This window comes from Dermacentor albipictus, chromosome 9 (assembly GCF_038994185.2).
Source record: "Dermacentor albipictus isolate Rhodes 1998 colony chromosome 9, USDA_Dalb.pri_finalv2, whole genome shotgun sequence".
Classification (NCBI taxonomy): Eukaryota; Metazoa; Arthropoda; class Arachnida; order Ixodida; family Ixodidae; genus Dermacentor; species Dermacentor albipictus.
The window spans coordinates 9,983,483-10,010,258 of NC_091829.1; the positions used below are offsets into that span (position 1 = coordinate 9,983,483).

At 40.7% G+C, this 26,776-nt stretch overlaps 1 protein-coding gene across 5 annotated transcripts in view; it reads left to right on the forward strand.

Moving 5' to 3' along the window:
* Nucleotides 1-25,869, forward strand: part of bt (projectin protein bent) — a 250,126-nt gene extending 224,257 nt beyond the window's left edge. For 4 of the 5 annotated variants that reach the window (XM_070525700.1, XM_070525702.1, XM_070525704.1 and 1 more), the window contains 17 exons: nt 63-215; nt 329-374; nt 492-572; nt 672-777; nt 1,359-1,476; nt 2,011-2,183; nt 2,527-2,572; nt 3,266-3,413; nt 4,300-4,477; nt 7,594-8,337; nt 12,351-12,496; nt 13,007-13,163; nt 17,342-17,464; nt 17,909-18,106; nt 18,733-18,846; nt 22,624-22,853; nt 25,134-25,869. In XM_070525700.1, the coding sequence (XP_070381801.1) occupies nt 63-215; nt 329-374; nt 492-572; nt 672-777; nt 1,359-1,476; nt 2,011-2,183; nt 2,527-2,572; nt 3,266-3,413; nt 4,300-4,477; nt 7,594-8,337; nt 12,351-12,496; nt 13,007-13,163; nt 17,342-17,464; nt 17,909-18,106; nt 18,733-18,846; nt 22,624-22,823 (2,731 nt within the window). In that variant the 3' untranslated portion in view covers nt 22,824-22,853; nt 25,134-25,869. The remainder of the gene's footprint in view (nt 1-62; nt 216-328; nt 375-491; nt 573-671; nt 778-1,358; nt 1,477-2,010; nt 2,184-2,526; nt 2,573-3,265; nt 3,414-4,299; nt 4,478-7,593; nt 8,338-12,350; nt 12,497-13,006; nt 13,164-17,341; nt 17,465-17,908; nt 18,107-18,732; nt 18,847-22,623; nt 22,854-25,133) is intronic. The other variant, XM_070525701.1, reaches the window with a different exon arrangement.
* Nucleotides 25,870-26,776: the final 907 nt, after the last annotated feature.

Genomic DNA, 26,776 nt, shown 5'->3' on the forward strand with positions numbered 1-26,776 from the left:
TCTGAGACCAGCTTTGGTATCTTATCTGATCATAACTAAAACATCTGCCTCTCATTTTGCAGGTTGAGTGGTCTGTCACCATTTGCAGGCGAGAATGATGTCGAAACACTTAAAAATGTCAAGGCCTGTGACTGGGACTTTGACGATGAGGCATTCGCAAATGTTTCAGAGGAAGGCAAGGACTTCATTCGCCGTCTGCTTACAAGAAACAAGGAGTATGTGCCTTTTTCTTTTTCTGCCTTTAGAGCATATATGTATTTGTTTTGTAAAAGTTTGTTTCAGTCATGTTCTTGCTGGCATGTCTCACATCTGATGTTTCCTTGTGCAGCAAGCGTATGACAGCACATGAATGTCTGGAGCACGATTGGCTCAAGGTATGCTTCAAGCATGCTGCTTTTGCTAAGCAGAATGCTACGTATTAATGTTTCAAGTCAAAAGCGAGTAACGCTGCTATTGTTTGACTAAAATATATATTCACTTCTTTCCTTTAGGGTGATATCAAGGAGTCGGCAACCATTCCAATACCCAACAGCCGATACATCAAGTTCCGGGATCATATCAGGGCCAAATACGTAAGCTTGCAACTTGCATGTACTATATCAATAACGCTTGAATAGTATGCTTCAACATTTCATCCCTGATCTAATCTCACTCCTTCTCATACTGTTTAGGGCCATTACTGGGACACATGCACAGTTCCAATCGGGCATATTTCAAACTATAGCTCGTTACGAAAACTTCACGACAAAAAGTACAACATCCACGACTTCTACTTCGGTAAGTTATTGTTCATTGTTCAGCATCTGCATTTTAACAATGAACAACAGAAAGCAAAAAATTTAACCACACCTGCAGACTACTTGTCTCCAGATCTTTTCATTTTCTGCATTCTTGCTTAATTAACTTAATTACATGCTATACTTTTCATGGCTTGTCTTTCCAGTGACATTTCACAGAAGTTGATCAGAATGCACTTTCTTTTCCTGTTATGCCAGCTGCCCTTAATATTGTTCGACTCATTTGCTAGACCATAGATACCCAAGAAGTGCTCTTAGAAACACTGCACACACTCGATATTAATCACAAACGCTGTACCCACCGTGGTTGCTTACTGGCTTTGGTGTTGCACTGCTAAGCACGAGGTCGCGGGACCAAATTCCGGCCACGGTGGCCGCATTTCGATGGGAGTGAAATGCAAAAACACCCATTTACTTTTAGGTGCATGTTAAAGAACCCTAGGTGGTCAAAATTATTCCGGAAGTTCCCCACTACAACGTGCTTCATAATCAGATTGTGGTTTTGGTACGTAAAACTCCATAAGTTGATCACAAACACTGTTTTGTTTTCTCTGCCTACAGATCGAAGACAAGCAGCTCCACGCTTTGTCATCAAACCAACAAGTGCATTTGCCTTTGAAGGACAAAGTGCCAAGTTTTACTGCAGGGTTATCGCTGCTGCGCCTGCTACTATCACATGGTAAGGAACTACTTTTGTCATGGTTACTAGCTATTTTACAGCTTTCTTTTTTTCCCCAAGTAGTCATGACAACTATTCCTCAGTTCTGAAGTTTCATGCCCACCCCTCCTTTCTCATAGATTTTTCTTTTGTGTTTCAACAAATGATAAGGATAATGCATAATTTATGCTGTAGAATGTCATCTGTGATGCTTAATAGGCACAAGGTGCAGACCAAAAGTCTGACTTGTTTGCATTTCTTGAATAGCATTAATATGAAACAGTGCTGCACCATAATCTCAAAAGCTCTTGCACACCACGTGTGTTCGAACTTACATTGATGGACGACGTTCGTGTAACTAGAAAAATGACAAATGCATGGTATGTGCGACATTGGAAACTTATGATAGCAAAGTTGTGCTACTTTGTCGCAACAATGAATTCATGCTTAGGGCATGCATCTTCCTGTGGAGCTCAACAAGCTCTGAACACATGAATGTGTTGCATCGTATTAGAATCTGGCCTCCACATGCATATTTGTTGTGTTTTGCCACAGGTATCGCGACAGCTGCGAGCTGCGGCAGAGCGTAAAGCATATGAAGCGTTACGAGGGTGATGACTACTACTTCATTTTGAACCGCTGCCGCCTGGATGACCGTGGCGAGTACATTATTCGTGCAGAGAACAGCTATGGCTACAGGGAGGAGCCAGTCTTCCTGAACGTTCAAGGTAATGAACAAGATTTTCCCCCCTTCGTTTGCTTTTTGACTTTGCAAGCATATATATATATACTATTTGAGAATGTGCTGCAGCCTTAATGCTATAAAAACATGTTCAAAGGGTTGGTACAGCTATTTCATAAAAAGTATGCTTATCAGACAGTAAGCGACAAATTGAACACTGTGCATTGCATTGTAGATTACTTTTGACTTATTAGACATTAGATTACCTTGGAAATGATAACGCTTCAACATTTGATGCAGTCGCTATGTTTGATTTGCTTGATATTTTCAGCTGATGAATTATCCTTACTTTAGCTCTTTATTTACTTTGTGATTATTGTTTTTTACAGCTATGCCAATCACGATTCCAGAAGTTCGGCTAGAGGAACCTGTCAGGTGAGATATCTTCTTTCCTTCCTTTTCAATCTTTTTTCTTATGAAGCTTTTGCTTATTACCAACTTAGCTTCCCAGTTCCTATCTGAAATTGCAACTGATGTTTGAACAGTTTTTAAGTGCAGTGCAATCATCAAGCCTGCGTGTTTATATAAAGAGCCTATATTTTTAATGAATTTCCTCCATCTTTCCCTGTCTGTCACACACTCTTTGCCTTGCTTCTCCAATTTTACATTTTAGTCTTTTTCACTTGATATTGTTTGCCCACCTCTTCAACCTCATTTCATGTTGCCATCAGAGTTAAATGTCATTGCCTACTTTGTGATCTAGCTTTCATCTGTTCATCTAAATTTATTGCATAGGAATTCACTTGTCTTCCTTTGAGGACACAGGCATGCTTTTGGAGTTGGCAGCTGGTTGGAATATAGGCCTTACTTTGGATGCATTGTCTGTCTCACCATCACATATTTGATTTGCTAAAACAAGTTATGAGAGTGATGATTTTGCCACTGTGTTTGCGAGAGTATTCACTGGCAGTTTTTTCATGACCGAGTCACCTCTTGTACAGAAAAAGTGCTGAGTGAGTTCCAGAAGGCTAATAAGCTACCAGTCTAGCATTAACTAGTTTTCCACTACTGTCAGTCTACCAAAAGTGTGCAGAGAAGTGCTGATGTGCTGAATGTGTGCGAATGCAGACGGCGCAGAGAGCCCCTCAGGTACGAGCTGTGGGAGGAGCCTGCTGATAGCGCCCCTTGCTTCACATTCCACCTCCGACCTCGTGTCATCCAGACCAACCTTGGCGTCAAGCTGCTCTGCTGCCTGTCCGGAAAGCCACATCCAGAGGTCAGGGCTCTAGGCAAAAATTTTTTGAAATATTAGGTGCAGCACACTGCCTTTTTAAGGCATGTATTGCATGCAAACTTCACCTGTAATCATTATGAACAAGGCTCCGGTAGAGGAGCGGAAATGTTTGTTTCTCTTAAACATTTATTTCTTTGGTCAGTGTCTGTTATTTTACACCAGGTGCAGCACAGGTTTGTCCTGCTCTTGAGGAAGAGGGTAGGTAGAGGAGAAGGGGAACACATAGGCTTCAGAACATTCAGCAAAATGAAGAGGTGTATTAATGATATTTGTTCTTTGGACGACATCCTCTCTCTCTCTCTCTCTCTCTCTCTCTCTCTCTCTCTCTCTCTACAGACTATGATATCTTGAGCTTCTTTGATAGACCATTATAGCTTTAAAAGCAGTCTTTGTGCAGTTCAAGGAGATGGATATTACTTCATAACTATGTTCTGGAGGAATTAACTGTGAGCAGGCCACCCATGACATCAACACTTGTCATAAAAACTTACACAGAAGCAAACCAGCTTATACTAATAGATAAATGATTGTACACTGTGTGTCAAGTCATTGTAAGTGTGTAAATTTAAGTGTTTGCGTCTCGTTTTCTGTATTACATTGCCTGAAATGCTGTTCAGGCCATCTGAGTTGGCACCAATGTTCAGGCTCTGCCAGTTTATGTGGCACACTGTTCTTTCTATTTATCTCTCTTTTTGTTAGAATTATCAAACCTGATACCCCCCCAAAAAAACTTTTAGAGGCTTCAAACATGAAATTATTTTAAAAAGTAATTTCCTATAGAATCTTGCACAAGAACAGGCAGGGCAGAAATTACATTTGGAGCAGCTGCCAAGAATGGGAGCTTCAAATTAAATTTTTTGAACTGCAGATCAAATGGTACAAGGATGGCAAGGAGCTTAGCAAGTTTGACTACAACATGACCCACGCGGATGGTGTGGTGACGCTGGAGATTTTAACTTGCAAGAAAGAGGATGCCGGCAAGTATGTCTGCAAGGCCAAAAATGCTCTTGGAGAGGATGAAACCAGCTGCTTCCTCATCATTGAAGGTCAGTAAAGAAAGATAAAGAACGTCCTTTGTGATAGCTTTGAGTTGCGGTGCAACAATAGACCATTGAATAATAGCTCAGGATTACCCTCAGCACCTAAATGTTCAGCTCTTGCATGCATTGATGTTGCGACTCACTCTTTGTTCAGACTGCAAGTGTAACATACATATCAGATGCAAGTCACCAAAACAAGACTTGATTGCTGGATTTTTACGGGCCCAAATGCCTGTGATTGTTTCAAATGTAGTTGGAATTCAGTGTTACATTCTGAAGTAGGCTAGGCAATTGTCTGAGTGGCTACCCTGTCTTAATTTCTACTAGATTTGTACGTCTTTCTCATAATGCACATTGTTTTGCTTTTATGTGTTTGGTGTTCCTGTGCTAATTTGTATCATGATCCTTTTTCAGTGTGCAGTTTTTAGTGAATTGTGTGTGGCCATTACTATCGTGCAGGGAACAATTGACCTGCATAATTTGAGCACATGCTCAAACTGAGCAATGTTAATGTTTGTTGTGTTCCTGTGTTGATATAGATACGTGGCAATCCTTTTTTCTAAATGCGGTGTTTTATAAACTCTGTGTGATGATTATTATATTGCATCATTGTTAATGCCCTGTAAAGTGCACGCGTCAGATTAACAAGGCTCTCGACCTTTTACCATGTCCCAGTCATTGCGTAATCCTTATCCCATAAATTGCATTTATGCCTGGCATGGCATATAATTCTCTAACGCACTAAGAACATTGACTTTTTTTACTACAGTTAGGTTTTTCATTAGTGTGCAAGAAATGGACAATGTACTACTTGTTGCAAAGGTTCCCAAGCCATATCACACGAGGTCAGACTGAACATGAAGCTGCATGACAGCAATACGCTGACTGTCGCTGACCTGCTTTCTGCTTTTAGAGGCCTATAGAAGCCTAGGCATCCCTATGCTCTCAAGTCAACCCAGCTGACAACCGCAGTGCCCCCACACAACTTTGTGTCTAGTTTGACCATGAGCTCTTTGGCCTGGGAACATTTGCCACAGATAGGACATGCTTAAACACTCTTTACATAGCTCATCTCAAAATTTAAGGTGCTTTCTCAATATACTATCTTCTATGCAATATCCTAAACAGCTCAGGTGAAGTACCATGTAGATTTGCTTTTTTCCCAGCTATATATGGTTCCACATATCATGTCAAACATTTTCTTACCCGCATGAATGCACGTGGCAAAAATGAAATAAGCAGCCCGTATGACAAAGATACTACAATACATTCTTTCAAGATCATGGTTTTTCTGTAATTGAACTGTAGGAAATTACAGAATGACTGGAACAACAAGATGCATTAGTACACCTTTAATATAAATGCATCCTTTCTGCAGTCACAATTACAACTGCATAAACTACAAGTTAGGAGCAGTACAAACCAGGAATCAGGACTTTGTCTTTTTCTTCAAGTGTTGATACTGTGTCTTGTGGCCAGGTAGCTGGTCTCTCTTGTGCACTAAGCTATACTTCTAATGTGCTGATTGGCTCTCCTGAAACATAACACGCTACAATCACATACAAGCTTATTTTCTTAGGACCAAAGCCAGAAATGTTTGCGAAAATTTATTTATCCTAGCATCTGTGCCTTTTTGCTTTCCTCATACAGACATTGTCTTTTAATGTAATTTTAACCCTGCGCTGTCACATACAATTACACAATATGTAGTTGTTCCAGTCCGGAGCAATCTTGCACACTTAGATGCCATGCAATGAAAGTACTCAGGTAAACGAACACATGTTAAGTGACTTATTTCAGGAAAATCTACTTATTCTCCAGGCACTCAACCGTAATTGAGCATTGTGTGGTAGCGCTCAAAGCACTCTCCTAGAGAGAGAGCAGGATCTACACTGCAGGTCTGTGGAGTCCTTATAGCCATTGTCATCTAAAGTGTTCTCATACGAGGAGGTCTGCCAACCATCTGAAGGCAAAATACATTTATCTGTGGCACTAAAATTATATTCTGATTCACTGAATTTGGCTGAATTTCGTCCCTAAAACGTACACGCAAAAAACTTCGCCATTCCCTCGACGCAATCTGTGGAAATCCCTTCAAGCATGAAGGATGGAAAAAAGAAGTGCTGCCCTCATATGAAGACATTGCAAGGAGCACCTATTACTCAAAACATTATTAAAAGCTGATGCTAGTGACCTAAATAACGAGAAAATGCGAGAGAGTGTGCACGTGTGTTGGCTAGTATTTGACAGCTGACCGAAACACATATTCTCGCATGTCAAGTAGGGCCAGACACGTGACCGCAAAAGGCCAAGACTGTAGGAGAAAGTCTGGGTGGTATTTAAATCACAATTATTCCACAGAGGATTGTTCAACTTACTGCTTGTAAAGCAAGAATAACATTTTAGATTCAACTGCATGTACTGCCATATTCTACATGCATTAATTTAGCACTCCGACAGACGTTCTTATTACTACTTATTACTGCATTACCTAGGGATCTCAGTGCTTTTTAAATGTTTACTGCACATGACGTTGCATTCATTTTGCTTGAAATAGGCTAGTACTACTGTAAGTTCACGAGTATCTGTCACACAATGCATGTTCTCAGTATCCTTTGAGGCGTAGGTTAAAAATGTCATATTAGACAGAAAAATTGTTATCACCTCCACTCTAAAGTTCAGCATAAAAGTGTAACTAATTGCACTAGTTGGTGTAGAAACATATTGTGTGTAAAGAACGAACATTTAACAGCAAGATAGAAACACGAAGACACAAAAACGCTTAAAACGCACAAATGTTCCTGGACGAGGACAGCTTGAAGACACTAGGACAGCTTAAAAGGCGTTCAGTCAAATGCTCCTCTTTCAAAAAAAAAGTGAGGCTCAGCATATATCATTCTCATTTGACTTCAACAGCTTTTGCAAAAACCTATTTGGCATAGCAACACAGCACATTAGGAGTACACTAGTGCATCCACATATCCTGCTTCCTGGTTTGCCTTTGGTGAAGGATTACCCAAGCATTGAAGCCCCTCTCATCGGTCGGGACATGAAGCAACATGCACCGACATGCACAACTCTGACATCAATCACTCTCTCTCTCTCCACCATCTCCACTGCAGACCGCCGCAAACTTCCTGAAGGCCATTCCCCGACCGTGATACACCATCATACAGGAGCCTCTCCTGCCTCGCCAACCCCTTACTCTGCCACACCCGCTTACTCTGGCTACGACTCCTCCTTGTCCTCGTATGCGCGAGCCTCTGACCTAGGACTGCACTCCAAGAGCGACTATTTGCGCAAATCCTCCAAATTCGCAGATACCCGATCTGTGAAGAGCTCACGGGTCAGCGATGTCTCGTCATCCTATTCTGCCAGGGACTACTCCTCTGCAAGCAAGCACCTGGCTAGCTCCGACTACAAGTCAAGCAGCTCATACAAGTCTGACTATAAATCAGACTATAAGTCTGACTTTAAGTCCAAGTATGATTACAAGTCAGACTACAAATCTTCTTCCGCAGTGAAGTCTTCATCTGACTACAAGTCTTCATCAGATTATAGGTCTACATCAGACTATAAGTCGGACTACAAGTCCAAGTCCGACTACAAGTCTGACTTCAAGTCATCTGATTACAAGTCAATGGACAAGAAGACAACTGACTACAAAGCCTCAGACTTGTCATCTCTGACAAGGCGAGACTCTGCAAAGGACCGTGTTGCGAGCACACTAAGCTCTGCAGCTGCCAAACTGTCACCTCCACCTGAAGGTGGTGCCACCAAGCGTGTTCAGAAGCCCTATGGTAAGAAGGAAGGAGCAGAAGGCACCAGCCCATCTCGTTCTCGAACTGCAACACAAGAACTCAAACGTGAGTATCAGTACATGGCTGCCTTTACCAGGGTATTCCAGATTGATCACTCTCTGGGATCCCTTCACTTTTGCCTGATATGACATTCCATGCAAAACCTCACTAGGGTGAGAGGCACTCTTGTCAGGGCCCTCAAGAACCAACTATGTGACGTGAAAATAATGTTGGTGCGAGGCTTGCCATTAAGCATGCTCATTTTTACACACCATTCTTTACGTACTTCTCTGCTCGTTTACCTAATCAGTAAAAGCTAAAAGTGATATCGTTGAGAGTGATCAATTGAGAGTACAGCCCCAGATGTGTTGTGTTTGTCAAGAAAGGTAATAGATACCACGTGCTAAAATATTACAATGCAGCACTTTATATCATATCTACTGCTTTAGAAAGGAAATTTAATTTATGACTGAATCTTTTGCTGCTCTGCACTTCCATCACAGCTTTTGTTACACAATAGACTATCCTATAACAGCTTCGCTTCATGCCCCGAAATACACTTTTTGGCTTTGTATACCAGTGTATCTGTCTGATGATTAGTGTGGGCATATCACTTTACTCGATTTAACGTTTGAAAATTGCAGCTTTACATTTTCAAGGAAATTTTTTAAAAAGCACAAAACATAACTGCAGATAGCAAGGCAAAAGCAATGTAGAATGCTTTTTGGCAGTGTCCTTTTGTGCTTGAATTTATGCCTATTAGTTTACAAGGACTGGATAAAATTTCATGAAAAACGCTACCAAGTAAGAAGCAAGCACAGCAGAGTCGGACAGGCTGCCATTGGAATATGAACCTGGCAACGTTTAACGCTAGAACGTTATCTAGTGAGGCGAGTCTAGCAGTGCTATTGGAGGAATTAGAGGGCAGTAAATGGGACATAATAGGGCTCATTGAAGTTAGGAGGCCAAAAGAAGCATATACAGTGCTAAGCGGGCACGTCAGTGCTACCGGGGTTTAGCGGAGAGACGAGAACTAGGAGTCGGATTCCTGATTAATAAGAATATAGCTGGTAACATACAGCAATTCTATAGTATTAACGAGAGGGTGGCAGGTCGTGTGAAATTTGATAAGAGGTACAAAATGAAGGTTGTACAGGTCTACACCCCTACATCCACTCATGATTACCAGGAAGTCGAAAGCTTCTATGAAGACGTGGAATCGACGATGGGTAGAGTGAAAGCAAAATACACTATTCTAATGGGCGACTTTAATGCCAAGGTGGGCAAGAAGCAGGCTGGAGACAAGGCAGTGGGGGAATATGGCATAGGCACTAGGAATAGCAGGGGAGAGTTATTAGTAGAGTTTGCAGAACAGAATAATATGCGGATAATGAATACCTTCTTCCGCAAGCGGGATAGCTGAAAGTAGACCTGGAGGAGCCCGAACGGCGAGACTAGAAATGAAATAGACTTCATACTCTGCGCTAACCCTGGCATCGTACAAGATGTGGGCGTGCTCAGCAAAGTGAGCTGCAGTGACCATAGGATGGTAAGAACTCGAATTAGCCTAGACCTGAGGAGGGAACGGAAGAAACTGGTACATAAGAAGCCGATCAATGAGTTAGCAGTAAGAGGGAAAATAGAGGAATTCCAGATCAAGCTACAGAACAGGTATTCGGCTTTAACTCAGGAAGAGGACCTTAGTGTTGAAGCAATGAACGACAATCTTGTGGGCATCATTAAGGAGTGTGCAATAGAAGTTGGTGGTAACTTCGTTAGACAGGATACCAGTAAGCTATCGCAAGAGATGAAAGATCTCATCAAGAAATGCCAATGTATGAAAGCCTATAACCCTACAGCTAGAATAGAATTGGCAGAACTTTCGAAGTTAATCAACAAGCGTAAGACAGCTGACATAAGGAAGTATAATATGGATAGAATTGAACATGCTCTCAGGAACGGAGGAAGCCTAAAAGCAGTGAAGAGGAAATTAGGAATTGGCAAGAATCAGATGTATGCGTTAAGAGACAAAGCCGGCAATATCATTACTAATATGGATGAGATAGTTCAAGTGGCTGAGGAGTTCTATAGAGATTTATACAGTACCAGTGGCACCCACGATTATAATGGAAGAGAGAGTAGTCTAGAGGAATTTGAAATCCCACAGGTAATGCCGGAAGAAGTAAAGAAAGCCTTGGGAGCTATGCAAAGGGGGAAGGCAGCTGGGGAGGATCAGGTAACAGCAGATTTGTTGAAGGATGGTGGGCAGATTGTTCTAGAGAAACTGGCCACCCTGTATACGTAATGCCTCATGACTTCGAGCATACCGGAATCTTGGAAAAACGCTAACATAATCCTAATCCATAAGAAAGGGGACTCCAAAGACTTGAAAAATTATAGACCGATCAGCTTACTGTCCGTTTCCTACAAAGTATTTACTAAGGTAATTGCAAATAGAATCAGGAACACATTAGACTTCCGTCAACCAAAGAACCAGGCAGGATTCTGTAAAGGATACTCGACAATAGACCCTATTCACACTATCAATCAGGTGATAGAAAAATGTGCGGAATATAGCCAACCTTTATATATAGCTTTCATTGATTACGAGAAAGCATTTTATTCAGTCGAAACCTCAGCAGTCATGGAGGCATTGCGGAATCAGGGTGTAGACGAGCTCTATGTAAAAATACTGAGAGATATCTATAGCGGCTCCACAGCCACCGTAGGCCTCCATAAAGAAAGCAACAAAATCCCAATAAAGAAAGGCGTCAGGCAGGGAGATACGATCTCTCCAATGCTATTCACGGCGTGTTTACAGGTGGTATTCAGAGACCTGGATTGGGGAGAATTGGGGATAAGAGTTAATGGAGAATACCTTAGTAACTTGCGATTCGCTGATGATATTGCCTTGCTTAGTAACTCAGGGGACCAACTGCAATGCATGCTCACTGATCTGGAAAGGCAAAGCCGAAGGGTGGGTGTAAAAATTAATCTGCAGAAAACTAAAGTAATGTTCAACAGTCTCGGAAGAGAACAGCAGTTTACGATAGGTAGTGAGGCACTAGAAGTGGTAAGGGAATACGTCTACTTAGGACAGGTAGTGACTGCGGATCCGGATCATGAGACTGAAATAATCAGAGGAATAAGAATGGGCTGGGGTGCGTTTGGCAGGCATTCTCAGATCATGAACAGCAGGTTGCCATTATCCCTCAAGAGAAAAGTTTATAACAGCCTTGTCTTACCAGTACTCACGTACGGGGCAGAAACCTGGAGGCTTACGAAAAGGGTTCTACTTAAATTCAGGACGACGCAACGAGCTATGGAAAGAAGAATGATAGGTGTAACGTTAAGGGATAAGAAAAGAGCAGATTGGGTGAGGGAACAAACGCGAGTTAATGATATCTTAGTTGCAGTCAAGAAAAAAAATGGGCATGGGCAGGACACGCAATGAGGAGGGAAGATAACCGATGGTCATTAAGAGTTACAGAATGGATTCCAAGGAAAGGGAAGCGTAGCAGAGGGCGGCAGAAAGTTAGGTGGGCGGATGAGATTAAGAAGTTTGCAGGGACAACATGGCCACAATTAGTACATGACCGGGGTAGTTGGAGAAGTATGGGAGAGGCCTTTGCCCTGCAGTGGGCATGGGCAGGCTGATGATGATGACGATGATGATGATGATGACAGCAGAGTCACACAGCAGTGAGCTTTAGACAATCTTTACTAGTAAAGAAAAAACTGACATTTTTAAAATAAAGGTTGTTTAAAGATAACTGCATCGTAGTGCCTGTTACTAGCTTTTCGTTTTACACTTTGTACACTTATCTTAATTTATTTATTTCTATTAATTTCTTATGTTTCTTTCTCTGCTAAATCAAAAAGTTATCTGTATAAGCTGGGCTGGTTAGTAGCCTGTGTATAAAACTTTTTATTTTTACTGTGATGTAGACTACTAATGAGTGGTTAAGAAAAGGAAGACATGGCACTGCTATTTGTAAACAAAGAATGAACTACATAGTTGCCTTGCACATGCACCTGCTGGCACCAACCAGCTTCTAAGCCCTGCTGTGTAATTGCAGTTCCAGATGAACCACCACCCATGGTAGCACCATCTTTCAAGGTTGGCCTTCAGGACATCAGCATTAAGGACGGCGAACCCCTCTTGCTCAAAGCTGTTGTGGATGGTGACCCTGAGCCGTCTGTGGAATGGTTCAAGAATGGCGAGGTTTGCCTTTGTTGGCACTTCATTATGCAGAGGGCACTTGTGTTTTGCATTGTAGAAATGTGAGAGGCTGCTTGAGCTGTGGGTCATATTTGGAACAAAAGTACTGAGCATAGCTGGCAATAATTTATGCCCTGCTTATGTGCTGCTACTTTCATTAAGTTTATTTTATTTTATTATGCTCATTGATTTCTGCTTTCCTTAAATATAGACTAGTGAATTCTCACGGTTGTCTTTCCTGCAGGCATCTTATGTCATAAGATGGCATAGTAAACATGGTCTTTTGTGGTTCATTTTCACTGGGTGTGCTTTCTTTTTTTTTTTTAAGCAGCGTTGTACTTGTCCTATTGACAGCTAGAACTACATTCTTTTGTCATTAATACACTTCAAGACTACCAAAGCCTAGCTTTATTTATCTCGCAGTGACAACATAGAGATGCACAACATAAGAAAGCAGCTTATAAAGGAAGTGGACTTACGAAACTTCCTCTTCCTTCCTTTTCATGTATGCAGACTCTGAAATCCTCAGACATCATCAGTTTGAAGTACAAAAACCGTGAAGCCAGTCTTTCCATTGGTGAAGTTTACCCTGAGGATGAAGGAGAGTATGTTTGTGTAGCAACCAATGCAGAAGGCAAGGCGGAAACACGCAGCAAGCTCACTGTCTTACGTAAGTAGTTTTATCCAAATACATTGGTGGCACTTAGCAAAATTGAGAAAGCATAACAAGCACCAGAACCATAGGCGGAGAGTTTTCATTTTTCTTGGAGGGAAGCTTTCCGAACCCCATATGTATATTTCTTGCACCTGAAGAAACTTCGTATGACCTCGAATAATTGAGCGCTGAAGTGATGGCGGGTGTTATATGAGTATATACAAGACCTAATAAAAGGAGACAGTTCAATTTCACAGCCTGAGTCCTCTCAGTGGTGTAATCTTCCTTCGTGGAATTATCGCATACTTCGCTGTCACTAATACTGCTTCGCCTTTCCGGTGAAACTGCAGCCTCTCTCTTTCTTTTTTTTTTTTTTCTTTGAGTCCGAGTTTAAGTGCAGTTGTGCATGACCGCTGTTGATTCTGACTTCGAGTGAATCCGGCTTGGCCTCATTTCAGTTACTGAATGAATTATACAGTGTTCCCCAACTACCATGCACCAATACTTAAAGAAAGAGCAGTTGCATTACTCGAAAAAAACCTAGTGCATATCGTTTCCAGTGCAGTGTAATAGCCGCCAGTAATTCTTTCATTACTGATATTTAATTTGGTAATTGCAATTAATTATCTAAATTGAGAAGTACTGTCCTAATTTTCAAAGTGTTGATGAGCCATTTGTAACTGCGGTGTTTTCAGTGACATACTAATTGCATACAATTTTTCCCAACTGGCAAAAAAACCTCATGAAGTATCAAACATAGCACGTGAGTATGCTCCCACCCGCATAATAAAGCAGCGCCCTCAATAAGTTGGTTGAAAGCAACTGCATTGCCTGTTGCAAACCCGAAGAAACAGCTCATCACCTTGATTATGGTATGGAAGGAGCACCAACAGCAGGTTTCGTGGCTTCGCAGCTATTCCTTCCTCTTATTTCTACACCACACTCATTATCCGTCTTTCAAGGCCGACTGGCCACATGGATAACAACAGCCCCTTGATAACGCAGCCGAAGCGCCGCTCTGACCATGCGCAAAATGCAAAAAGCAATGTAACAGGCATCGAATGTTTCAAAATCCTGGCTTTGCTCACACCGCATTGAAAGAGTGCACACAAAGCTATATTTAGCGCCAGAAACTTGCTTCGGACAAAAGTTAAATTAAAGCGACCGTTTTATTTTTCATTGAAGTGTATACGTGCTGCAAAAACAGGTTCGCTTCAAAAATAAAAGTGAGATAAACAGACCGGGAGGCGACCAATGTGTAGAGAAAAGGAAAAACCGATGCGTTCAAGAAAGTAAATATACCACTTCTAAATGCATTATTATTACTAACAGCGTGCACTAACGATCAGGACGAAGATGAGAGACGAAACACCAGCGCAGATGTACCAACTCGCCCAGCTAGCTACCGTACTACACTTCTAAATGAGCTGAATTGGCAATTAGGATGTCTGCAAAAACACACACACACACCAGATTTCAGTGTGCCCTTAGTATCTATGAATTCGTAGGCTTTGTTGGACACCACCCTAGAAGAAGTGTTCGAATAGGTCTCCTTTTGCAGCTACGCAGTGCTGTGTCCGTTTCATCACATCTTCAGTGGCTTTCTTGATGACCGACACCGTAATTCTATGGCATACATCCGTTATCCTTGCTTTGAACTAATCTGACGTCCGTCTCGATCATCTAAGCACGATCTTTCACATAACCCTAAAGAAAGAGGTCAGGTGACCTAGCCGGCCAATTTACAGGCCCTTGCCTTCAAATCCATTGCACATGAAAAGTCGCATCCAGCCAGTTTTGTGCCCAGCTGCTGCTGTGTGTGGGTGCCCCATTTTGCTGATACCACAGAATTGTAAGACATGACAGCGCAACTTCACTGAGAAACTCATCCACCACTCCTTCAAGGATTTCGTTCACGTAACGCTGTCCAGTCAGTGTGTGATCGAAGATGGGACCGATTATAACACCGGCGTAAATTCCTAACCGTGCATTGAGCAACCACTGGTACTGGTGCGGATTGTGCTTTACCCAGTATAGATTGGAGTCCCTCCAGTAGTGTGCATTATGCAAATTTACCTGGGTATTTCTGCAAAAATTGGCTTCATCTGTGCAAATAATGTTGCTCAAAAAGTCTGGTGACTCATCAGCGTTTTTGAGGCCCCAAGCATTGGTGCTGCTTGAGGTGGTACGGGTGAAAGGCCGTCATTTAGAATCCTCCAAACTCTTGGCTTGGAAATTGGTACCTGGGCAGCCATGTCCCACATGCTAGCAAGAGGGCTTGAGGCCATAAATGCTAGAAGATCCGTGCGTAGGCTAGGACTCAAAGATGGAGTCCTCCGCCGCTGTTTGTTGAAGCTGCCGGTTTGTCTCAGGTTTTCATAATTTCTGATGATAGTCGACGCATTTGATCAACCGTCACACTTCCATGAATTATATATATATTTGTGGCCTTCTTCTTGTTGCCATTTGCAGATCCCAAGGCAAGAATCATGTTTACCTTCTGCTCATTAGAGAAAGACGTGACGACTGGAACGAAACAAAACGCACCTTTAAACCTTTGCACTGACATTGTCAATTTGCTTTTGTGGTGATAGGTCTTGTGGCAAAAAAAAAAAGAACATCCATGCACTTTATCTACGCTATGACAACAGCTATCACAGCTTGTTTCCAACTCGCACCAAATGTGACGTGTTACTTAGGCCAGTCCCAGCAGATAAGGCACCAGCTCGATCACGATTTTTTCTTTATTTCCTTTATTTCGTTCTGGATAACTCAGAGGGAGCCTGTCTGAAGGTGCTGCTTTATGATCTGGATGGGAGCACAGTCACATGGTGTTCTGTATATTTCGCAGGGTTTATTTATCAGCTGGAAAAACATTTGCACACAATTAGTATGTTGCTGAATATACCACAGTGAGATGTCCCTTGCCTGTGCCTTCAAAAGCCTGATCGATACTTTGATAATTAGGATAGTATGTCTCAAGTTATATAATTAATTACAATTACCTAATTAAATATCAATTACGAAAAAATTACTGGCAGCTACTTCACTTTACTGTAAACAATATGCACTAGGTTTACTTCGAGCAATGCCTTTGTCATCTTTTAAAATCTTAGCACATGATAGTTAATTGGTACACCCTGCATATATTTATGACCTTTGCTTGTAACTAATGATGTTTCCATCCCTAATAAATGCTGTAATTATTAGAAATGATTTTTTTTTTTTCATGAGTCGTTACCATTGCTTACTGGAAACAGATGCAATGCTGAGATGCACAACATTCACGTGCAGTTCACACACCACTGGTAAAAGACTCTGCCCCAGGGGTCACTGAAGTCTATAGGTTTTTTTCATGTTCAAAAAAGCATGCAAAGCAATTTGAAGTGTGGTGAATATACAGCAACATATTCATTCTCTAAGCATAGGCTATCCATACTTTTAGAAATGGTTTTTAATTGGCTACCTCCATCTCTTTCAAAAATATAATAAACTTTGTCCTGTGTGTATATTTAAATGTATTGTATATGTGCACGGTGTTTACAGTGGAAATTTACGACTACGTTGAAGTGAGAAAATGCGCATGAGGCAGCCTATGGTCAGGATTTGCAGAAGTAAAGCGAAAGTATGAATTAAAAGCTGTGCAATTCTGCGCCAACAATGATGCAGTAAGCTATTAGTCCCAGTAAAATTTCAAGTGAAAAGGTCGAGGAAAATAAAAAGGACACCTGAAATGATGTGGGTGACAAAGCTCTGGTAATGACACTTTGGGTGTGTGTGTGTTAGAGAGGGAGAGGGGGCTTCGGCATCGCCTTGGGGGGCTCACCCTCCCCCCCCCCCCCAGAAATCTCTGGAGGAGGCTCGAGCCCAGAGCCCCCCCATAGTTGGTGCATATGACCACGACACTTCATATATTTATGATATAATTCAATATGCATTCCGTAAGCATTGAGCACTAGTGAAAACTCAGTCCTCAAGAACTCAAAATGCTGTAAGCTATAATCGTATTATGTGTGTGACGTAAATTATGTTGTCTGTACGTACATTTGCAAATGCAGTGTCATCTTTTATAAAAATTCATGCCAAATGCAGTATTCTCGCACCTGTAAGAACATTCTAATTAGTTTTATCATATATATTTATCATTTTCAAATATGAGCTGATGCCATGTTTGCTTCGTTTTGTTGCAACAGCAATGGAGAAAGAGGAAGCAGAGTCAAAAGGTTTCGATGGAAAGTCACCCATATTTGCTGAGCACCTCAAGAGCCATGTTGTCAAGGATGGCGATGCAGTAACACTACAGTGTACAATCAGAGGTAAGAACACAGGTTGCAATCGTTAAACGCACACATATACTAGGAATTAAACAAAGTACATAGTTGTTTGTCTGCCTGGCTCTTTATTTGACATGTGTATTTTCTTCCTTTCAACGTTATTTGTTTCTGCTGTCAGTTCCAGTGTAAACTGGGATAGCTAAGAGTTCAACAAGAACGTGTCTGGTCTGGTAGCATTGTTAGAAAAAACAAAGACTTCTAGTCTGGTGACCAAGTCAAGTTATTTGACGTTTCAAAAGCCTAACCTGTATGAGTTGCAAAATAACTTATGACTTGTAAAGTGATCAGAAGGCTTAACTTCTCCTAATTGGGATACCTGCTGTTAAAAGACACAGTTCATTGCAACACAGAAAATATCTTTCAGACAATTCACAATGTCCATGCATGCAGACCAGCTTGAGCTAATAAATCTACGCATCATTGCAGGTTCCAACAAGTTTGATGTCGTGTGGCTGCACAACGAAAAGGAGATTAAGTCCAGCAAGGACTTCCAGTATGTAACAGAGGGTGATGTTTACAAACTTGTGATTGCTGAAATCTACCCCGAAGACAGTGGCACCTACACCTGTGAAGCTTTCAATGATGTTGGGGAAGCATTCAGCACCTGCACCCTCGATGTCTTAGGTATGCACTGGTGCACATTATCTTAGTATGCACTGGTGCACATTATCATGTGTGCATTGTTTAGTTTTTGCCCATGAATATTCTTTACCGGATTATCACTGTTATCAAGTTAGCTCTCGATGCAAGAAATGCCTATCTTACCGAAATTTCTTAAGTGTTTTCACCAATTCTATAGTGAGAGTCTTTTCTAATGACACTGTGCATGCAACGTGAATAGTATTGTACATTCTCATATGTGCACAGGCACTAGCAATTACATTGTAACGTACGGTGATACTTGTATACATAAATAGTGAGTAGACTTGACCCGTGAGTTCAGATTTGACAACTGATGACTGTTCTCACCATTATAGTTGTGAATTCAGTGTTGCTCGTCTTTCTGGGCACAACTTTGCCCAACGAGTTAAATTCTTAACTCACACTTTTGGCAGCACTATTTAATTCTTCACTGTCACCACAATGTGACAATATCAGTGAACACACAGTACACAGGCTATTCCGTATCATTGTGTAAGGCTTGGCATTGACTTTTTAATGCACTGGTGTTTACGCATAAAAATTCACCTCAGTGCATTCTGTGGATTTGTTCACTCGACACTTGTTTAGTCAAATGCTCCTGTTTTCAGTTCCAGGTGAGCCACTCATGGGACCTGGATTCTCCATATATCCAAGGTCAGCAACATCGGCAGAAGGCCAGCCAGTTGTGTTCAAGTGCGTCACTGACAAAGAGGCTGTTGGAGGTTTGTTGTTATTTTATGTACATTTTCTACAGCTAGTGCAATATTCTTGTCACCTGTACTTTGTTGCCATGGCAGCCGCATTTTGATAGGGGCGAAATGCGAGAACACCCGTGTACTTAGATTTAGGTGCACGTTAAAGAACTCCAGGTGGTTCAAATTACCAGAGTCCTCCACTAAGGCATGCCTCATAATCAGAAAGTGGTTTTGGCACGTAAAACCTCATAATTCAATTTAACCTGCACTTTATCAGTGGATTATGTGATGATGTTACTACAATCAATGAAGCAGAGGCACTGAAGTTTCATTTTTCACTTTTTGTTTTCTAGGAGTAACAGAAGTGTGGTGACAAATAATGGAGCATACTGTAGCATTGTCGCACAGAGATCAGATTATTCAGTAACACTTATTTTTTATTGAATTCTTCAGTCTCTAGAAGCTAAGTGTTTGGCATGTGTGATGGCATACCAAGTTAAACAACAGAATTGGAAAGGTGGTGAAAGCTAACAGTTTCAGTTACATGGCCTAAAAATATTGTGATACCTCACTCATAATTATTCACTGCTCCCAAATTCGTGGCTTGCCCACTTTAGCCTTTTATACACCACAACCATGTTTTGCATGCTGATATGTTTGGGCAGCTTGTGTGCAGCAGTCATAGATACATACTATGATACATACTATACTATTTTATTTCAGCAACACTTTACCAAATTTTATTAAGGACGATCCCCAGAAGTTCTGGAACTTTATTAAGGAATGGAATAAATCCATAACGAACATTATCCACAATAGCATTCTAATAACTGATCCCAAGGCTGTTGCTAACCTTTTAAATGACCACTTCCACAGTGTTTTCTCACCACCAACTGAACCCTCTTTCCAAACTTCACCGTCCTGCTCTTCTCACATTAACATTTCTCATGAAGGTGTACTTAACATGCTCCTCCGGTTAAAAGTAAAATAATCTGTTGGTCCAGACGGCATTCCCAACACCTTCTTTCGGCATTATGCGGAACATTTAAGTAAATTCCTTGCAGTAATCTTTCAGGCCTCTCTACATTCCGCTGCACTTCCGCTCGATTGGAAAGTAGCACGTGTTGTTCCTATATTAAAGAAAGGTGACCCAAGCTCAGTCCTAAATTACCGTCCGATTTCGATATTATCCACGTGTAAATTAATTGAACACATTGTTGCTGACTACATTAATGATTTCTTAAACAAGCGTAACATTTTATCTCCTTTCCAACATGGCTTCAGGAAGGGACTCTCGACAGTCACCCAATTAAGCACAGTCATTCACTCGTTTGCTTCTGTCCTTGACAAGGCTGGCCAAGTGGATGTGATATTTTTGGATTTTCAAATAGCATTTGATGTAGTTCCTCATGACAAATTAATTTGTAAATTAGAATTCCTTGGTCTTACTGCCTTTATCCTGTCCTGGGTTTCAGCTTACTTGACGCGTCGAAAACAGTACGTAGTGATTGATGGGCAGCAGTCCGATTCTCTTTCAGTAACCTCTGGCATGCCTCAAGGCAGCGTCCTTGGCCCACTACTATTTCTTATTTATTGTAACGACATAGTTGATGTAATAGAGGCTCCTGTCAATATTCGTCTGTTCGCAGACGACTGTATCATTTTTAACGATATTAATACAGTTCATGATCAACTATCTCTTCATTTAGCCTTAAACAACATTCTTGAGTGGAGCAACAAGTGGGGAATGAAACTCAACTCAGATAAATCTGTGCTTCTACGTATAACAAAAAACTACTCCTGAAATTTTCTTATTCTATTGGCCAAGATCCCTTGGCCGAAGTGAGCGAGTACAAGTATCTTGGAATTACAATTACTAACAACCTAAATTGGAATAGCCATATTGCTGCTACCGCCTTTGCTGCTTTCGGAAAGCTATGTCTACTTTGCCATAAGCATAAGCATGCATCCCATGAAGTAAAATCCTTAGCCTATACCACATTTATTCAAGCCAAATTGGAATACTTGCGCGTTATTTGGGACCCGTTTACTAAAATCAACATTAACGCCCTTGAAAGGATACAGAGAAGAGCCATACGTTTTATTTTTTCCAAATACGGCCGAGAAGAGTCTGTAACTGAATTACTGCGGACAAATGGTTTTCATACCCTTCAAACGAGGCGAAAAATAATACGCCTGCAGTTCCTTTACTCCTTGATAAACCGTAAGTTTTCTTTAAATCCTAGTCCACACATAACACTTTCTGCATCCAGGAAAACCCATCATTCCCACCCCCTCGCTCTCTCCCCTTACGTTGCCAGGACAAACCTCTTCAAATTTTCATTCTTTCCTCGAACTGTAGAAGAATGGAACCTCATCCCTTTCCATCATCGGAACTCACCTGAATCAATTCAAACTCATATTATTAGTCTTTCCTAACTAACATTGCTGTTTCGTGCTATATTGTCTCATTTGTTAAATTTCATATTTTTGCAATTCTGCCTTTTATACGTCTACAATTATTTGTTACCATGCCCCTCCTGCTTGGGCCACATGGCCTGCATTATGATGTAAATAAAAAAAAATAACTATAGATACATACTATACTATAATCATGTATCAATCATAGATACATACTATGATTACCAGTTTTAGATACCTAACTAAGTTGCAAAGAAAGCCTGTGGTTTTAGAACGCTCGTGGATTACAAGGTTTTTTGATTGGATGTGCTGTAAAAGGCAACAGAAAAATGAATGTAAGAAACTTAAGGAAACAGTCGAAATACAGATATTTCTTACTTTAAAACTGAGACACCACACTTGTCAGAACAGCAGGAGCATATAATCAGAATGTGATGTTAGTTAAGCTTCTGCCTTTATGTTTTACAATACCTAAAATCTCAAATAGTGCAGCCAAGTGTAGAGCTGCCTTGAATGCTACTGCTTTTGAATTTTCACTTGGGACTCGACATCAGTTTTGAAACTGTATGGAAGCTATGTAATAAAATAAAGCAGCATGGCTGGTGGTACATTAGAGAATGGACCTTAACATAAATGAGATACAGTGGGCTTCCTCTTATTAAGTGTTTCTCTTTCTAGGCAAGAGGATGTGGGAAAATTTGCATAAACATTTGACTATTATTCAGTGGCTGGTTTTTACACATTATCATAGTAATATTGAGTGACCTTTAAATGAGATACTTTCATGAACATAACATTCAGGTTCCCTTTATTTTCCTCTGTTTTTATTTTCACTGTGTGTAATTTGCTCTGCTTCTACTGTTCTCCTGCGTATATGTAGCAAAACTTCCAAAAGGCATTAACTAGGTTTGTTTGCATCTGCAGCATAGTTGTAAGGTATTTTCACAAGCTATTTCATGCTAAGGACAAGTCGAGCAAGCAGCCAATGACGAAATATTTAAACATACAGATAGCAGCACCGCTTGACCATTCTTGAGGCTTTGGTGCACATTGTTGCCTGTGAAAACAGAGCACTCTCTTTAGCTTTACATTTTACTCTCAAAAGGAGGCCACTTATCAAAAGAATACTTCAGAAGTGGCAACTGCTCACGAAACGAAAATGTTGCAAGGATTTCGCAATGGGAATAGCACTACTGTTACGGACGCAGGAAGAAGACCTCAGTATCAGTATGTTTATGGAGTGAACTGCCTCATTTGCTCTGTCACCACTTCTATTGTTCTTCACTTGCATTAATCTTTTCTAGTGGCAACTACAACTGCCTCTCAGTATTGTGAGAGAATATTCACACTCATTCCATAATGTGGCATGGTGGCTTTTTACAGTTCGGTGGCTGAAGGATGGCGATGCCCTGAAAGAGGGTGCCCACCACAAGATTGCCCAAGATGATCGCACATGCACGATGACCATCACGCAGGCCACCGCAACTGATGTGGGCCAATACCAGGTTATCGCTACAGATGCTAGTGGAGAGAGCACCGCTAGCTTTGCCCTTAATGTTGTCTCAGAGGCTGACCAGCTATGAACAACGCAGGGTTGAGCAGGCACTCTCAAGGTGAGTGAGTAATATGGTATTATAACAAGCAATAGCTAGCATGCTGCAAAAGAGAAATATGTGATCTTAAAAATTACAGGAGTAAAGAAACAACAAGATGCTTTGATGGTCATGTTGGTGCATGCTTTTTTCATTTTATGGTCTAATAAAAAGATTAACACCCTTCAAATTGTTTATTTGTAAAGTTCAGTGTCAGCTGTTGTCGGTGTTAGCATCATGGATACATCTCTCCCACAACAGAAAAAACAATAAAAGAAGCTATTCCCACATAGCGATTCAAGAACCAACCCATATCAGTATTGTTTAACATGATTTAGTATTTAACTGCTATGTGCCAGATAATGCCTGAAATGGTTATCCTAAACATGCCCCCTTAATAAGGTCTGTATAAAACTGATTAAACTTCTAACCCAGAAATTTATTTGAGAGTGTGTGCATGCAGAATTTCTTTTGCCTGTCTTTCCTGAATTATTCCTGAACTATTCACACCTTAATTACACCTGAATTATTCACCTGTTTAAAGCTTGGCTAACCAGCTGCTAAGAGGGAATGAACCAAATTACATATTGCGCACTTACCAGCAATTAATTTCCAGTAAGTTGACATGACTGTGTGCTTAACTTTTGCACATATACAGGAAAATTAATAGAACTTAAAAGCTCTTGAATTATTTTCAGGAAAGATGTACAAAATTGCCATGCTTTTCTTAATGTGCAAAATTTTCCCACATAATTTTCCAATTAAACATGCATTATGTGTATGCATTGTATTCTATGTTCAGCCAAAATATTTGAAAATTATATATGTTTTGAAGGAAAGGCTTCCCTTTAACTCAGACCTAAAAGTACAGCATTAGTATAGCTTTACAAGCACATCTAATAGTATAAGAAATGCAAACAGCCATGGATAATGCGAATGTCTGAATTCGGTGTTCAACTGGAAATTATTTCTTCGCCTTGGTTTGCTAATAGCAAGCAAGGAAAAAAAAAACTGTGGTCTGGATTAACAGGACCTATCTTTGAGAATATTGGTACAAAGTTAACGGTTCTTAGGCTTGTGAGTTAGTTTAATGGTTCAGATTTGAAAACTAAATAATTTGGTAAGACTTCCCAGTGGTAAAAGAACACAAAAGACTTGGTGGAGACAAGTGATTTTACACCCTGTGTTTTCTTTCAATTGTCTAGTATTTTAAGCTGTTCTGTTAATACAAAAAGCATGCATAGGCACATGCATTAGTTAAACTGTAACAAAGTATGCTGTTTTTGAAGGAGAGGCATGTCTGCAGGATTTTTTTTTTATGGGCAAACCTAATTGCTTGCAGCACAGATACATAGAAAATGACATATTTCATTTACTAGTCACAGCTCATCCACATCTGTGAAAGAAGTTGTGTTGGCTCTTAAAATACTTATGGTTGGCTGTTAACAGCTACATTGCATACACGAGTCAAGACCACTGGTGGAGATGGCTACAGGAAATATTGAAACTCAAGCAGAAATCACAAAACTGAATAAGAAGACTGCCACATTAAGCACATCGCCTAGACATTATCACTGGCATAATTGATGCCTTTGTTGCAAGGAAAAAGATATAGTTTAATTGAATTAGTTGATACATCATTAAAAATATTATATGAAGGCTGTAGTGTTACAGCATTGTAACATGCTTCTTACATGTTACAAAACCTGAATTATTAATTTATTTACATTAATTTATGCAATTTTTGTCAAATGTGCATTCGTCTATGTAAGGCAGACTTTAGCTGAGAATGGTTTGAAGTTGAGCTAGCTGATGTGGGGAACATGTTTGGAAGAACAGTGCAAATACAGGACTTGACGACAGAGTGCATAACATCTGGTGAGGGAGCTGATAGTTCATTTCACGTGCAGCAAATCAACCTAATAGGAACATATGTTGTACATATCTGTACTTAAGCTTTATCTTTATGATGTACTTACAAGGCCTTCAGCTGGCCTGCATGATAGAGGTAAGAGCCTAGGCACTAAACAGTGCTGCAGCCTTAACTTTTGCTGTGCTTCACTGTCTAGTGTGTATGCTGTCACTAAAAGGAATACCTCCATATTTGTGTATGTTGTTCATCAGAGCATATTTCTTGTTGAAGAATGTTCAAATGAAAAAGTTGATGCCTCAATGGGGTTAATGCAAGGTGCTTAACAGAAAGCGCTTGCATGATGAACTGATCAAAACACATTGATGAAAATTTGTCTTCTTTCCCCTTCCACTGCTCCTTTCTCAGTCTCTCTTACTGTCATCTTTCAGGTGCATCATCTTGAACCTTTTGCAACGAAGTGTCTTCCTTCAACTCTCTCTCGCTGTCTTCTGCAACAGAAAAATGGCAGCAGGATGGCATCACATGAAGCAGCATTATTTCTTCCATTGTTGATGGCCTTTTTCTTTCTTTGTTCAAGAAAAGCTCACTCATACACCAGAAGGCGCGAAGCGTGCAGATGCATAGGGTATGATGATGCCATCCTGCAGCAATGTAAAGTGCTGCCATGTAACCAACGTCTTTCAGTTCAGCACTGCAGAGAGATAACGAAGCTGCTACAACCAAATGAATTTACTCTCACCTAGGTGTTTTTGGCTTGCCGTAACATTTATTTTCTTTTTCTCACGCAATATTTTCGTCTTTTTGGAGTGTTCTTTCTCCAACCTGTTGCTGTCTGAAACTCAGCTATTTCTTTTCTCTCTCCAAAACTAAAAGCAACATTATATCACGTACAGCAACAGTACTCTCTTGGGCAGCTAAACATGTTTTGGCTTCTGCCATAGCTTGCACAGCTCATGCACCTCTATCAAAATTCATGCAACGAAAAGTGCACAGTTTACTGTGATCATAAAATCATGCACTAATACTTCAGAAGGTGGGGGCAGCTTCTGAAGAGTGCAGAGCTTGAGGCTGTGCAGAAGTGAAAACAAGTTTACCAAACAGCAATTGTTTGTAGCCTGGACGTCATTTTATGAGCATATGTGAATAAAAGAGAAGTCGGTGTAACCTTTCGTCTCCTTGTTTCCTTCTGTAATGTGCTTTGGAAGTCAAGTGTCAAAACACACCAGCTCTCTCTCTAGGCTTCACTGCTTTCATCGATAAATAGTTTCTCTGGCCTGATATTCCCTTACCATCGAAAATTCCAGGAATGAAGGTGTCAATAAAAATTAGTTCCTGTACAGCCAATGCAGCCAGTTAAATAAAAAGCTGTAATTGGAAATATTGCATGCCACCAGTTATGCATGGCACTCAGTTCCAGGCTTTCATGCCGATGCTGCAAGACAGTTGAACTTTTTCGCACCACTGTCCCACAGTCATTTGCAGTCATCTGTAGATATAAGCCATAAAACTGCAACAGATTTTACGTGGTAGCAGAACTACAGCAGCACACTTCTAGCTGTTCTTGTAGCTTGGTAGTAACTGTCAAAATTAAAGGCCACAAACACTGTTTTTATTCTAACAAAACCGTTAGTAATATTGATTCATCACTACATAATAGCATGGAATAAAGCATTCTTAAAACATAAAAAAAGATGTTCACAAAAATTGCTGTCTATTCAACTCTAGCAAAACAGCACAACCACTTGATCTTATATGATATCAGGCACAAGAAACAATGTATACAAACATGCAATCAGTAGCTTAATGGTTCAGCAATCTCTAAAGGAACATCAAATGCAAGTACCGTCTACATAATGAGAGATAGATTATGGTACTGAAAAACTGCTTCTTTGTTCTATGCCAAGAGATGACCCAGTCATGCACTGAAGACTGCCTATAAATGCCTGAATTTTAGCCATCTACACATGGAAGTGCACGCAAGGTGCCTATAAGTAGCAAATACATGACGTCACTAGCACAGCAGGCCGGCACACTCAGCAGCGAAAAGAGTGCCAGTTGTGCTGACAACTAT